The following is a 14,415-nucleotide window of genomic DNA, read 5'->3' as shown; positions in this document are numbered from 1 at the left end:
AGGTTAAGGCCCTGCGTGGGCAGGGGCAGGAGACAAAGGTGGCCCTGTCTCTTTGGGAAGGAATGGGAGGGGAAAGAGGGAAAAGCATTCATCTCCTGGGATCCAGCTTTGCCCTTGGCCCCAGGCACGTTCCTGAGCACTGAGTCATGGGAAGGGCGGAGAAGCAGGAAGGGGGTTTTGGGGACTTTGGGGGAAGTGGGAGTCCAGCCCCAGAGGCAAACAATGCAAAGAACCTAAAGCCAAGGATGCCCCCTCCTGGCAGGTTGAGGGACGGCAGTGCCAGGCCCCAGACTGACCTCCAGAGAAACAACTTGCCTATCTCCCTGGGAGACCTGGTTTTCTCTAGGGACACGGACTCCTCCTCTTAAACCCACTCTTCTCTCTCTTCTTTAGCAATACCAAGAAGGAGGGAGACCTGATGGCCGCGCAGGCCCGGCTCAAGGACCTGGAAGCTCTGCTCAACTCCAAGGAGGCAGCGCTGAGCACTGCTCTCAGCGAGAAGCGCACCCTGGAGGGCGAGCTGCACGATTTGCGGGGGCAGGTGGCCAAGGTGAGGCCACCTTCCAGGGCCCGCCCATGACGCCACCTGACACACACACACACCCTGGCCCCAGACAAATGCACACTCACTCTTCCACCCCAGTCGCCTTCAGGAGGTGTCTGGTCTGACCTGTCGTCACGTGGCATCAGAGCCATGTGCCTGTCCTAGCATCATTTCACCCATCCAGACCGTATTTCATCTTCCTTTGCTGCCTGTGGTATCTCGCACAGTGAATTTAAAATAATCCACAAGTCATTGCCACTGAACTCACGTTATAAGCTAGGGAACAGAATCAAAGAAGCCAGCTTGTTCCCAATGTCACAGCCTCATCTGCTCATGGCAGGGCCAGGACTAGAGTCAATTGGCAAGCTTCCGTCCTGGGCCCTCTCCCCTCCCAGGTCCTGCCACTGCAGCACACTGTGGAGAGACCGGGAGATGCCAGCAGGTTGACTACAAACCTAAGGCTGGACCATTCCCCTCCCAGGTCTCCGGCCTCCAGCTCCACCCTCCCCCCAGCCCTTCCCAGTCGCACTGGCCAGCCTCTACTTTGTAAGATGAGAATCTAAGGAAGGTGCTCCCCTGCTCAAACTTCTTCAGAGCTTCTTTTTTGTGGCAGATAAGGGCATCTCTTCATGATCCAACCCGTGCCTTCCAGTCTAGCCACCTCTCCCATCACTCCACTCGCCGACCCTGTCCTTCAGGCTTCAGCGGTACTGATCCTCCTGAAGATCCTGAAGAACACATGTGTGCCTTCAGACCGCTGGGCCTTTGCACTTGCTCTTCTCTGCCCTGTGGTTACAACAGTGTCCCTCCCCAGACCCCACTACCTGTCCCTCAGGTCTCAGCCTCTTGCAGAGGCCTTCCCAGAACCCCCTGAGCCACCCCAGGCACACTTTAGTTCCCTCCCTCATGTTTCCTCTATACTTGGGACTACCTCCTTCATAGCAATTGCCAAGTCGTGCCAGAGAGGGAGGGTGCTATCTTTTTTTCTTAGCACAGTACCGACCTAGAGTAGTTCCTGTGAGTGAGTAGGTATCATCACCTCTGTGGGCATCCAAGGCTCTCATCACTCCCCTGGACCTGGTTCCACACATGTAAAGGGGTGCGCTGGGAACAGCCCATTGCTCAGCTTCCTTCCAGCTCTGATGCTCTGTGACACCTCTCCCTGACCTCTGCCCCTTTTCTGTCAGCTCGAGGCAGCCCTGGGTGAGGCCAAGAAGCAACTTCAGGATGAGATGCTGCGGCGGGTGGATGCTGAGAACAGGCTGCAGACCCTGAAGGAGGAACTGGACTTCCAGAAGAACATCTACAGCGAGGTGGGGATTGTGCTCTGCAGGCCAGAGGGGCTGGGTGGTAACAGACACCAGAGTTGGGGCTGGTGAAAGTGGGGCTGACAGTGGCTCACAGGGTTAGGACTGGGCAGGATGCTCAGCCACCTGGGTCTTGGCCTCTGAGGATTAGTTCTGATTTTGGTTTCTGTGTCCCACTCTTCCAGGAGCTGCGTGAGACCAAGCGCCGCCATGAGACCCGGCTGGTGGAGATCGACAACGGCAAACAGCGCGAGTTTGAGAGCCGGCTGGCGGATGCCCTGCAGGAGCTGCGGGCCCAGCACGAAGACCAGGTGGAACAGTACAAGAAGGAGCTGGAGAAGACCTATTCTGCCAAGGTGCCTGCTCTTCCCCGGCTCCCTCGCTGCCTCTGCCCCCAGCATCCCTACCCCTACCCACCCTGGAATGTTCCACGGGGGATCAGGCAGATGGTGGTGGGGAGCTCAGGGTGCTCAGGACCTGAAGCTGCAACAATGGTGGTCTTCTCAGTTCCCTCCCTCTCGGTCTTGCAGCCCTAACCCTGTGTCCTCCCCTCCAGCTGGATAACGCCAGGCAGGCAGCTGAGAGGAACAGCAACCTGGTGGGGGCTGCCCACGAGGAGCTGCAGCAGTCCCGCATTCGCATCGACAGCCTCTCCGCCCAGCTCAGCCAGCTCCAGAAGCAGGTGAGGCCCCACCCCTTCTCCATTGGCCAATAGTCTGGGCAAGATGTAAGGTGGAAGGGGGCGGCGGGGGCTTCCTGAGGCAGGGAGTGAGGAGTGGAACATGCCCCCAGGACCACAGACTGAGTAAGGGGCCTAGCATTTGGAGTCGGATGACATGTTGGCTATTCCAGGACTGCCTCTCATCTGGCCGATATTACCTTCACTTCTCAGAGCCTTGGTTTCCCATTTGAAAATGGAGATCATTTTTATCCTCCCTAACTCACAGATCTGCCACGACACGCAACGTGAGGTGTTAAAAGCATCAGTATTATTCTAGCTGGCTGTGCCATTTGTGACAGGAGGAAATAGGTTCTAGCCTCAGAATTAGAGATTTCAGTTAGATATTGGGAAGGACTTCCTAGTTGCTAGCCAAGGCGATGTTGAGGAGGGTGGCTGAGTGTCCCCCACGCCATCCACAATCCTCCCTCTCCATACTCGGGGCCCTCGGGAGTTTACCAGACCCCTGCCTCCCTCACCCAGCTGGCAGCCAAGGAGGCGAAGCTGCGGGACCTGGAAGACTCGCTGGCCCGCGAGCGGGACACCAGCCGGCGGCTGCTGGCAGAGAAGGAGCGGGAGATGGCGGAAATGCGGGCAAGGATGCAGCAGCAGCTGGACGAGTACCAGGAGCTGCTAGACATCAAGCTGGCACTGGACATGGAGATCCACGCCTACCGCAAGCTCCTGGAGGGCGAGGAGGAGAGGTGGGCTGGGGAGGAGTCCGGGAGGGGCTGGCGACCACCTCTGGCCCGCAACCGGCCTTGACCAGGCCCCCCACCTTGTCTCCCCTCCCCAGGCTGCGCCTGTCCCCCAGCCCCACCTCGCAGCGTAGCCGTGGCCGTGCCTCCTCCCACTCGTCCCAGACTCAGGGTGGGAGCAGCATCACCAAAAAGCGCAAGCTGGATTCCACCGAGAGCCGCAGCAGCTTCTCACAGCACGCGCGCACCAGCGGGCGCGTGGCAGTGGAGGAGGTGGACGAGGAGGGCAAGTTTGTGCGGCTGCGCAACAAGTCCAATGAGGTAGGCCCCCCGGTCAGGTCAAAGGGAATACGGCCAGCTAAGGGAGAAAAGCTGAAAGGTGAAGGGATACAGTTTGGAGAGAAGAGTGTTCCTCTACTCAGAGGCAGACCCGGGTGAGTGTGTGTCTCCTCCACACTCTAGTTCCGCCCTGGCTCCAGGACTCATTGCAGACTGTGAGACCCTAGGCAAATTACCTCTCAGAGCATTAGTTTCCTAGTCTGTAAAATGGGGATGAATAATGGTCCCCAACTCTTTGAGTTGTTGGGAAGATGAAAGTATCAAATGTGTCCGGCACAGCATAAGTGCCCACAGATCGTAGCTGTTATCCTTGAGGGAGAGGGCAGGGAGGGGGAGTGGAGGGAGAGGCCTCTGGTTGTGGTCTGCCTGAGCCCTTGAGCAAAACAAACCCAAGAGCCTGAAGGAGCCTCCCCCACCTTCACCTTCCCTCCTTTCCTGGCAGGACCAGTCCATGGGCAATTGGCAGATCAAGCGCCAGAATGGAGATGATCCCTTGCTGACCTACCGCTTCCCACCAAAGTTCACCCTGAAGGCTGGGCAGGTGGTGACGGTGAGTGGCAGGGTGTTTGGGACTCTGGGGTGGCCTTGAGTGGGGATGGGTTGGCCTGAGGATGGGAACGTTGGAGTGAATGCCCTTCTCTATTCCTCCCTCCCCAGATCTGGGCTGCAGGAGCTGGGGCCACCCACAGCCCCCCTAGTGACTTGGTGTGGAAGGCGCAGAACACCTGGGGCTGCGGAAACAGCCTGCGCACGGCTCTTATCAACTCCACTGGGGAAGTGAGTATGCTGCAGGCTGGCCTCTTGCTTGACAAGGCTCCCCTGGCGGCCAAAATTGGAGCCGGCTGTCCCCAACCCCAGGAGGCCAATTCAAGGCCACCTACCCCTAGCTCGCCAGGGCAGTCCCAGGCCCCAACTCTCCACCCAGTGGGCAGACCACAAGATGCCTCCCCCAGCAGCATGAGGGGTGGAAGTTAGACAGCGAGGATTGTTAAAGGCAGACCATAATCCTACCCAGAGAGCTTGACAGTGTCCCTCTGGGGTAGAAACAAGTTCTTTAGCTCCAACACCACAGAGGACAGAGAAAGCAGCAGGCTGGACAAAGGGCCAGCCACCAGAAAGGTTCTTAGGTGGTCACTGTGGGTGGATATGCTGCACACCCCTCCCCTGCCCCTGACCCCCTAACCCTTGGGCCTGGTCCCGTGTCCCTGGCAGGAGGTGGCCATGCGCAAGCTGGTGCGCTCAGTGACTGTGGTCGAGGATGACGAGGATGAGGATGGAGATGATCTGATCCATCACCACCACGTGAGTGGCAGCCGTCGCTGAGGCCAAGCCCACCCTGGGGCACCCAGCCAGGCCTGGGGACAGCCTCTCCCCGGCTTTGCCATGCCAAAGATCTTTTCATTAAAGAATGTTTTGGAACTTCACTCGCTGCCCTGGCTTTTCTTCTCTCTCCTCCCTATACCTTGAACAGGGAACCCACGTGTCTGGGTGCCCTACTCTGGTAAGGAAGGGAGTGGGCACTTTCTGATGCCATGGAGTATTCCTATGGGAGCAGTGGACAAGGGTCTGGATTTGTCTCCCGGGAAGGGGAAGGGAGGACAGATGTGGGGCACCCAGCCCTGCCTCTCTCCCCCCATTTCTGTTGCATGCACTTTCTTTCTTGTCCCTTCCCCATTCCTCTTGCATGCACATCTTCTCATGTCCCCCATTTTTCCGGCAAGAATCTTCTCTCTCATTCCTGCCCTCCCCAATTTATTTTGCATGCCTGCTGCCCTACAAGCTTGCCTGCTCTCTCTTAAACTTCGAGTAGCTAGGACAGAATCAAAGCCACAGCTCCAGTGCGCTGTCCCCAAGTCTTCCTGACCCTTCTCCCCTTTCATATCTTACTGCCCACCCCCCAGCCCCAGCCTCCCAGGCCCTATCACCCATCCACCCTCTGGTTCCTTGAGGATGGAACCCCACCATCCTGCCTGGTGGCTGGGAGTCTGCAGGAGCGAGCCTGGGTGTTAGGCCTGAGTGGTCAGTCCCAGGCTCGCCGTCCCGCCTGAGCCTTGTCTCCCTCCTCAGGGCTCCCACTGCAGCAGCTCGGGGGACCCCGCTGAGTACAACCTGCGCTCACGCACCGTGCTGTGTGGGACGTGTGGGCAGCCTGCCGACAAGGCGTCTGCCAGCAGCTCGGGAGCCCAGGTGGGCGGATCCATCTCCTCTGGATCTTCTGCCTCCAGTGTCACAGTCACTCGCAGCTACCGCAGTGTGGGGGGCAGTGGGGGTGGCAGCTTCGGGGACAACCTGGTCACCCGCTCCTACCTCCTGGGCAACTCCAGCCCCCGAACCCAGGTGAGTTGTCCCTTTGCCTCCACACTCTACAAACAGAGGACCCTGGTCCTTGAGGGTTAGGACAAGGTGGCCTTGTTGGGGGGAGAGCCTTCTCTTCCGCAGCCCGGGGGAGTGGGACCCTCCTCCCCGCAGCCCAATATCCTAGACAGTCCACCCCTGCGTCCTGCCCCTCCCGTCTGAGCCCCAGACTGGAGGGCAGGAGCAGGCTGAGGGTCAGGGGAGGGAACGTGCGGAGCCAGGCACTGCCACTCACACCTCTGCCCTTCTCTCTTCTCTCTTAGAACCAGAACTGCAGCATCATGTAATCTGGGACCTGCCAGGCAGGGGTTGGGGCTGAGGCCTCAGGCTTCCTCCTCACCTCATGCCCACCCCCACCCCGCACCTCATGGGAGGGGGCCTGAAGCCAAAGAAAAATACCCCTTTGTTTTTTTCTTCTATGTTTTGTTTTTTTTTTCTAAGAGAAGTTATTTTCTACAGTGGTTTTATACTGAAGGAAAAACACAAGCAAAAAAAAAAAAAAAAAAAAGCTTCTATCTCAGTCTCCCCCTCCTTTCCCCTGCTTCCAGGGAACTCCATATCTGCCTTAAAACCAAAGAGGGCTTCCTCCAGGAGCCAAGGGAAAGGGATGCTTTTACAGAGCCTAGTTTCTGCCTTTCTGCCCTGCCTGCTGCCCGCACTCCGGGGACCCTGTGACATGGTGCCTGAGAGGCAGGTGTGGAGTCTTCTCTGCCAGCCTCCGAGGGAGGAGGGCTGAGCCAGGCCCCCGCGCTGGTCCCCCGTCCTCCCACTACACCTGGCTGAGACTCCTCAGCCTGCCCTGCCCCCAGTCCCACCCCTGCCCCAGCCCCGGGGTGACTTGACTCCCAGGTACCAGCTGCGCTTGCTTTTTCTGTATTTTATTTAGACAAGAGATGGGAATGAGGTGGGAGGTGGAAGAAGGGGGAAGAAAGGTTAGTTGGAGCCTACCTTCACCCAGCTTTCGGGCTGGGGGTGGGCTCTGCCCAGTCACTGGAGGGCCAGGTCAAGTGGGTGCAGAGGAGGAGGGAGAGGGAGGCCCAGTAGAAAGGGTGAGAGCCTGCTGGGGCCCACCCCAGAGGAGCAGGGTGAGCAGGGGTGGAGGGTGTGTGGCAGTGGTTTTTGGCAAACACTAAAGAGCCCCTTGCCTCCCCGTTTCCCGTCTGCACCCCTCTCTCCTTCCCGAATCAATACACTAGTTGTTTCTATCCCTGTCTACTGTGGTGTCTGTCTTTGTTGGTGGGCGTCACCGTGTGTTCCGAGGGCCAGAGACGCACACAGATGTCGCGGTCATTCGCATCCTCATGCTCATGGCTGCCCAGCCTCGCCCCTGCTCTGGGGGAGACGAGACAAAGCCCTCAGAGCACTCCAGGTCCACATCTGGCCACTTGGTGGTGGCTGATGGGAGAGGCTTTGACATGACCAACGTGTGCCCATGGCGGGGCTCTCTCCCTGTGATGTCCCTCGGAGAGGTAGAGCCGGAAGGGGGACATTTCCTTCTTCACTTCTTCATCCAACCAGCACTTATCGAAGGCCTTCTACATGCTGGACCCTGAGCTCGGCATGAGTACTAAGACATACCACACGGACCCAGTCTGAGGGTGGTGATGTCTCAGGACCTGGGGCAAGGATAAATGGTGGGGAGGGAGCAGAAGCTAGTGAGGGCAGCAGCATAGGAGTGGGACTGACTTTGCAAGCAAGCAGTTGGTGTCCCTTTGTGCCACACTCTGCTCAGCTCGGGGATAGGGAAATGAACAAGACAATATGTTCAGAGTCCTCAGGGGATGTGCACTCCTGTGAGGGTCTGAAAACGTGGACTGCTGTGGCCAGAGGGACGTGTCAGGCAGAGTGGGAGCCTCAGAGAGGGAAACGGCTGATAATCCGGGAGAATGAGGAGCCCAGACTGAGGGAAAGGGCCCCAAACAGGAAAAATGAGCTACAGAAACCAACCCGTCTCTGGCCCTTTATAGATTCCAAAACATCTCTGCACTATTTCATTTGACCCTCACACCGTCTTGAGAGGTGGGTATTGTCCCTTTGCCCCTGGAAATGGGGCTCAGACTTAACTTGCCCAAGGCCACATAGCTAGTAGGTGGCAGAGATCCCAAGGTGGCTGCACACCTCTGCGCCTGTGACATCATGTTCAGCTTCTGAACAAAAAATAGTGATGATAAAGTATGTTTATGTTCCTGGGGGGCAGAGGAGTGGAGCCTACAGTCAAAAGTCAGTGAGAAAAAGAGCACGTCTGGGATTATAGGAAACTAGATTGGAAAAGGCAAAATGGTGAGAGGAGAGAAGCCTCGGAAGTCATGCTGGAAACCCCTAATATCCCCTGGACTGAGACCGGGGGCCTCTGGGAAAGGGATGCTGAGAGGAGAGGGTGTGGGCTGGAGGAAGAGGTCCTTGCCTGGGGTGGGCAGCTTCGAAGAAGGAAACTCTTCCTCTCCCAGCCCAGGGAGAAAGCACCGCGGGCCCCAGTGGGAATGGGGTCTTGACCTGCAGCGAACGAGTCCCATGAGGGCCAAGTGCACTTCCCAAGCCGGGCACCTGGGGGCGCCAGAGCCCTACCCACGGCCGCCAAGTCGTCCGCGCACCCTGGGCTGGGGTCTCTCGCAGCTCAGCTGAACCGGGTGGATGGCGCGGGCTCTGAACACAGGAGGCCGTGCGGGCACTGTGGCCGGGGAACACCAGCAGGAGCAGGAGAGGTCCCTGCTCTTGAGGAGGGCTGAGACGCGTAAGGCAAGTCCGCAACAACTGCGGCAAAACAGCCTTGCGGTGGAATTGGTGGCCCCGGACTCGCGCAGCTAGAGCGTCCGCACGTGTGGTTGCCTCACATGATGCTCGCAACACAACTCGGCGCTCAGCAGGCCGGGTATTTAAAAACAAAAAATTTTCTGTTAGAATGTAACGCATACTGTGTAGTAAACCTAAAAACACGGCTAAGTACAGAGAAGAAAAAAAAAAAAAGTCATCGGTTCTCAGTTACCCAGAAGCAACCACTTCTTTCCAGATTTTTTTCCTGAGCATGTACTTCACATAGTTAAGATCTCACTAGGTCTTAAATTTTGATTCTGCTTTTCGCAGTTAGCATGCATAAGCACTTTCCAATGTTGTTTCAAAGTCTATAAACATTCTTTTAAAATAACATTGATTCTTCTTCTGTTTGTTCATGTAATACTTGGCCATTACAGAGAGGGTAGAAAAAGAAAAAGAAAAAAATACTAATCATCTGTACTTCCACTACTCAGCAATAACTGCTATGAACATTATGGTGGGAGGCCTTCAAGCATTTTTTGTTTCAATTTTCTTTTTTTTGAAGAAGAAGAAGATTAGCCCTGAGCTAACATCTGCTGCCAATCCTCCTCTTTTTGCTGAGGAAGACTGGCCCTGAGCTACCATCCGTGCCCATCTTACTCTACTTTATATGTGGGACACCTGCCACAGCATGGCTTGACAAGCTCTGAACAGGGAACCGCCAGCTGCCAAAGCAGAACGGGTGAACTTAACCACTGTGCCACCCAGCCGGCCCATTCAATTTTCAAATATATACATATATTTATAATTTTCTGCTGGCTGTTACAAATAACGCTTCCTGGAATGTACAACTTTGCACACATCTGTGGGCATTTCCATGAAACAAATTCCAGGAAGAGTACTAGCTGAGTCAAAGGCCAACACATCATAAAGGCCAATGATAAAATTCCCAAGCGTTATCCAGAGAAATTGGACCCTTCCCGTTCTCGGCAAACAGGGAGCTCACGTCTCCCCAAACTCCACCCAACACCAGGAGTTTTGTCGGTTTTGATCTTTGTCAACTTGATGGGAAGACAATTATAGTTCACTACTGTTTCAAAGTCCTTTTTTTTTCCGTTTTCTTTTTATTAGGTGCTACATAATACACTGCATAATCTTCTAGCAGGGGTAGATGAGCATAACTAAATTATTTTTCATCAACCAGGAAAATGCTTCCTTAATCACTGTTCTCCAGACCCTTTGACACATAGTAACTATTAACTCCAGAGACACACCTATTTCTTTCCATCAAACTGCACTAAAATGAATAATGGGCAACGCTTTTTTCCTTGCCCCCGTTAGTGAACCTGTGGATTCGCTCAGTGGCCACTCCAGGGATGAGCAAGCACACGGCCATGACTACCATCCCGGGGAGAATCTCGAACCACATGGCTGGACGCTTACTTGGGCCCTTAAAGTGCATTTCTTTGATGAGAAGTTGAAATTCTTTTTCATTCACGTGTATTGGTTATTTGCATTTCTTCTGGTGTGAATAACAGGTTTCTATTCTTTTTGCTCATTTTTTTATTGGCAAAATTATCTTTTTCATATTGGTTCTTAAGATTAAGGGAGAAAGCTCTCCCTCCCGATTGTATCTATCTATAGCTATTAAACTGTGTGTTTTGCAAAGATTTTATAAGGGATATTTATTTATTTATTTTTTTTTTTTTTTTAAAGATTTTATTTTTTCCTTTTTCTCCCCAAAGCCCCCCGGTACATAGTTGTATATTCTTCGTTGTGGGTCCTTCTAGCTGTGGCATGTGGGACGCTGCCTCAGCGTGGCCTGATGAGCAGTGTCATGTCCGCGCCCAGGATTCGAACCAACGAAACACTGGGCCGCCTGCAGCGGAGCGCGCGAACTTAACCACTCGGCCACGGGGCCAGCCCCAATATAAGGGATATTTATTATATGAACATTTTTTAATGGCTGAATGTATATACAACACTTCATTTGATCGATCCCCTCTGGCCATTTGGATTAATTCTCAGTTTTATATTGTAAACAATGCTGCAGTGAATACCTTTTCTTTAAATAATTCAGGTAATTTCTTAGGATGGAATCCGATGATTCCCCTGCTGACTGGTCTTACTTTATTTTATTTATTTATTTATTTTAAAGACTGGGCCAGCCCCCGAGAAATAAAACCACACATCTATGGACAGCTTATCTTTGACAAAGGAGCTGAGGGCATACAATGGAGAAAAGAAAGTCTTTTCAACAAATGGTGCTGGGAAAACTGGAAAGCCACATGTAAAAGAATGAAAATTGACCATTCTTTTTCACCATTCACCAAAATAAACTCAAAATGGATCAAAGACCTAAAGGTGAGACCTGAAACCATAAGGCTTCTGGAAGAAAACGTAGGCAGTACACTCTTTGACATCAGTATTAAAAGGATCTTTTTGGACACCATGCCTTCTCAGAGAAGGGAAACAATAGAAAGAATAAACAAATGGGACTTCATCAGACTAAAGAGCTTCTTCAAGGCAAATGAAAACAGGATTGAAACAAAAAAACAACCCACTAACTGGGAAAAAATATTTGCAAGTCATATATCTGACAAAGGCTTAATATCCATAATATATAAAGAACTCTCGCAACTCAACCACAAAACATCAAACAACCCAATCAAAAAATGGGCTGGAGACATGAACAGACATTTCTCCAAAGAAGATATACTCATGGCCAATAGGCACATGAAAAGATGCTCATCATCGCTGATCATCAGGGAAATGCAAATCAAAACTACACTAAGATATCACCTTACACCCGTTAGAACGACAAAAATATCTAAAACTAATAGTAACAAATGTTGGAGAGGTTGTGGAGAGAATGGAACCCTCATACACTGCTGGTGGGAATGCAAACTAGTGCAGCCACTATGGAAAACAGTATGGAGACTCCTCAAAAAATTAAAAATAGAACTACCATACGATCCAGCCATCCCACTACTGGGTATTTATCCAAAGAGCTTGAAGTCAGCAATCCCAAAAGTCCTATGCACCCCAATGTTCATTGCAGCATTATTTACAATAGCCAAGACATGGAAGCAACCTAAGTGCCCATCAACAGATGAATGGATAAAGAAGATGTGGCATATATATACAATGGAATACTACTCAGCTGTAAAACAGAACAAAATCATTCCATTTGCAATAACATGGATGGACCTTGAGGGAATTATGTTAAGTGAAATAAGCCAGCGAGAGAAGGATAATCTGTGTATGACTTCACTCATATGAGGAATTTAAAATTATGGACTAAGAACAGTTTAGTGGATACCAGGGGAAAGGTGGGGTGGGGGGTGGGCACGAAGGGTGAAGTGGTGCACCTACAACACGAATGACAAACATTAATGTACAATTGAAATTTCACAAGATTGTAACCTATCATTAACTCAGTTAATAAAAAAAAAAAGACTGGGCCGGCCCCATGGCGGAGTGGTTGAGTTCGCACGCTCTGCTTCGGCAGCCCAGGGTTTCACTGGTTTGACTCCTGGGCATGGACATGGCACCGCTCATTAGGCCATGTTGAAGTGGCATCCCACATGCCACAACTGGAAGGACCCACAACTAAAAAATATACAACTGTGTACTGGGGGGATTTGGGGAGAAAAAGCAGAAAAAAAAAAGAAGAAGAAGATTGGCAACAGTTGTTAGCTCAGGTGCCAATCTTTAAAGAAAAAATAATAAATAAATAAATAAAAAGATTGGCACCTGAGCTAACATCTGTTGCCAATCTTTTTTTTACTTTCTTCTTCTCCCCAAAGCCCCCCAGTATACAGCTGTATATTCTAGTTGCAGGTCCTTCTGGTTGTGCTACGTGGGACGCCACCTCAGCATGGCTTGATGAGTGGTACTAGGTCTGCTCCCAGGATCTGAACCGGCAAACCCTGGGCCGCTGAAGCAGAGCACAAGAACTTAACCACTCGGCCATGGGGCTGGCCCCTAGTCTTACTTTAAATTCATGACCACACCTCCCTAGTACTGCCTCCCTTACTACTCCTGTCCTAGCTCAGTCACCTCCTTTCTTCAGGTGACTATTTCATACCTTCTCCTCTCTCTTCAAATTTCCCCTCCTCACTCTCAGCTGCTGACCTGCTTCCTGCTTCATCCCCCAAAGACTGCTCTTGTCAAGGTCCCCATGCCCTGTGCATTGCTAACCCAGTGGTCACTTCTCAGTCCTCATCCTCTTTGACCTTGTCCATCACAGATGATCCCTCTCTGGTCCTTCTCAGCCTACACTGCTGATTCCTCCTCTTCTCCCTGACCTCCGACAGATGCAGTGCCCCAGGGCTCAACTCTTCTCTTTTCTGTCTAAACTTAGGCCCTGACAGACTTCCTCCAGGCTCCTGGCTTTAAATACCATCCATACATTGGTGACTCTCTAGTTATACCTTCAGTTTATTCCTTTGCCCTGAACTCCAGACCTGAATACCCACTTTATGGACTGATGGCATCTCAAAGTTAACATGTCCACAACTGATATTCTGACTCCCCTCCCCCGCCCCGCCCCATTGCTCTGCCTATAATCTTCCCCATCTTAGCTAATGACCCTGCTTCTTTTCAGTTGCTCAGGCCAAAAACCCTGGAGTTCCTCCTTAACTCCTCTGATCCTCTCGTACTCTCTCATCCTCTTGTATAGTCAATCCATTAGCAAATCCTGTCAGCTCCATCTCTAAACTACATCTGGAATCCAGTCCATTCTTACCACCACCACCACTGCCACCGCCACCACCACCAGCATGTCTTGTCTGGATTATGGCATTCGTTTCCTGACTAGTCTCCTGCCCTTGCTCCATACTGTTTATTCTTCACACAGCAGCAGTATGACCTTTAACAGTTTGGTCATTCCTCTGCTCAAAACCCTCCAGAGCCTTCCCAAAGCACTCAATGTAAAAGCCAAAGTCCCCACAATGGCATGCAAAGCCAGGTATGACAACCCCTCCACCGCATCTCTCACCACTCTCCCTCGTGTCCACTCCTCTCAAGTCACAGTGACCACCTGGATATTCCTAGACTAAACCAAGCACATGCCTGCCTCAGGACATTTGCACTGGTGGTTCCCTCTGCCTGGACCACTTTTCCCATCAAATATCTGCATCCTCATTCCCTCACTTTTTTCAGGTTTCTATTCAAATGTCACCATCTAGTAAAGCCTTCCCCAACCAAATTTTATAAAATAGCATCCTCCTCCCCATCCTGAGCCCTGTCACTTCCGAAACACCCTTCTTGCTTAATTTTTCTCCAGGGCACTTAACACCTCTGGACAGATTTCATTTGTGTATTTGTTCATTTTCTGTCTTCCATGCCAGAACACAGACACCCGAGGGCAGGTATTTGTGTCTGTTTCATTCATGCTGAGTCCCCGGTACCTAGTGCAGTCCCTGACAACCTGGCAGGTACTTTGTAAGTATTTGTAAATGCGTAGACTCAGAAATGGAACCGTTCAGTGTGAGCACTTTTGCAGAAACTGAGACATGCTGCCAAATTGCTTCCAAAAAGATGGAACCAGTTTGCACTTTGACCACTAGGGGGCAGGCTATTAGTCTTCCCATTTTAAGGGCGGCAACTGAGCCCCAGCGAGGAGAGAGGTTTACCTGAAGACACCCAGCTGGCTGGTGCTGGAGCCCAGGACTCCTGACTCCCAGGAAATACTGCGGC

General features: G+C 52.3%; 1 protein-coding gene and 1 pseudogene across 5 annotated transcripts in view; one reads left to right on the top strand and one right to left on the bottom strand.

Moving 5' to 3' along the window:
* LMNA (lamin A/C) overlaps nt 1-7,166 on the top strand; it is a 43,980-nt gene extending 36,814 nt beyond the window's left edge. For 4 of the 5 annotated variants that reach the window (XM_001499888.7, XM_070268035.1, XM_070268037.1 and 1 more), the window contains 11 exons: nt 394-550; nt 1,732-1,857; nt 2,037-2,207; nt 2,408-2,533; nt 3,053-3,273; nt 3,366-3,588; nt 4,049-4,156; nt 4,264-4,383; nt 4,819-4,908; nt 5,674-5,943; nt 6,225-7,166. In XM_001499888.7, the coding sequence (XP_001499938.1) occupies nt 394-550; nt 1,732-1,857; nt 2,037-2,207; nt 2,408-2,533; nt 3,053-3,273; nt 3,366-3,588; nt 4,049-4,156; nt 4,264-4,383; nt 4,819-4,908; nt 5,674-5,943; nt 6,225-6,248 (1,636 nt within the window). In that variant the 3' untranslated portion in view covers nt 6,249-7,166. Of the gene's footprint in view, nt 1-393; nt 551-1,731; nt 1,858-2,036; nt 2,208-2,407; nt 2,534-3,052; nt 3,274-3,365; nt 3,589-4,048; nt 4,157-4,263; nt 4,384-4,818; nt 5,031-5,673; nt 5,944-6,224 lie in introns of those variants that run through there. The other variant, XM_070268038.1, reaches the window with a different exon arrangement.
* Nucleotides 7,167-9,816: 2,650 nt separating this feature from the next.
* LOC106783180 (NADH dehydrogenase [ubiquinone] 1 alpha subcomplex subunit 1 pseudogene) lies at nt 9,817-10,317 on the bottom strand (annotated as a pseudogene).
* Nucleotides 10,318-14,415: the final 4,098 nt, after the last annotated feature.

The sequence above is a fragment of the Equus caballus genome, chromosome 5, assembly GCF_041296265.1.
Source record: "Equus caballus isolate H_3958 breed thoroughbred chromosome 5, TB-T2T, whole genome shotgun sequence".
NCBI classification, from domain to species: domain Eukaryota; kingdom Metazoa; phylum Chordata; class Mammalia; order Perissodactyla; family Equidae; genus Equus; species Equus caballus.
The sequence above is the reverse complement of the archived record's forward strand: the minus strand, read 5'-3'. Positions and strand labels throughout refer to the sequence as shown.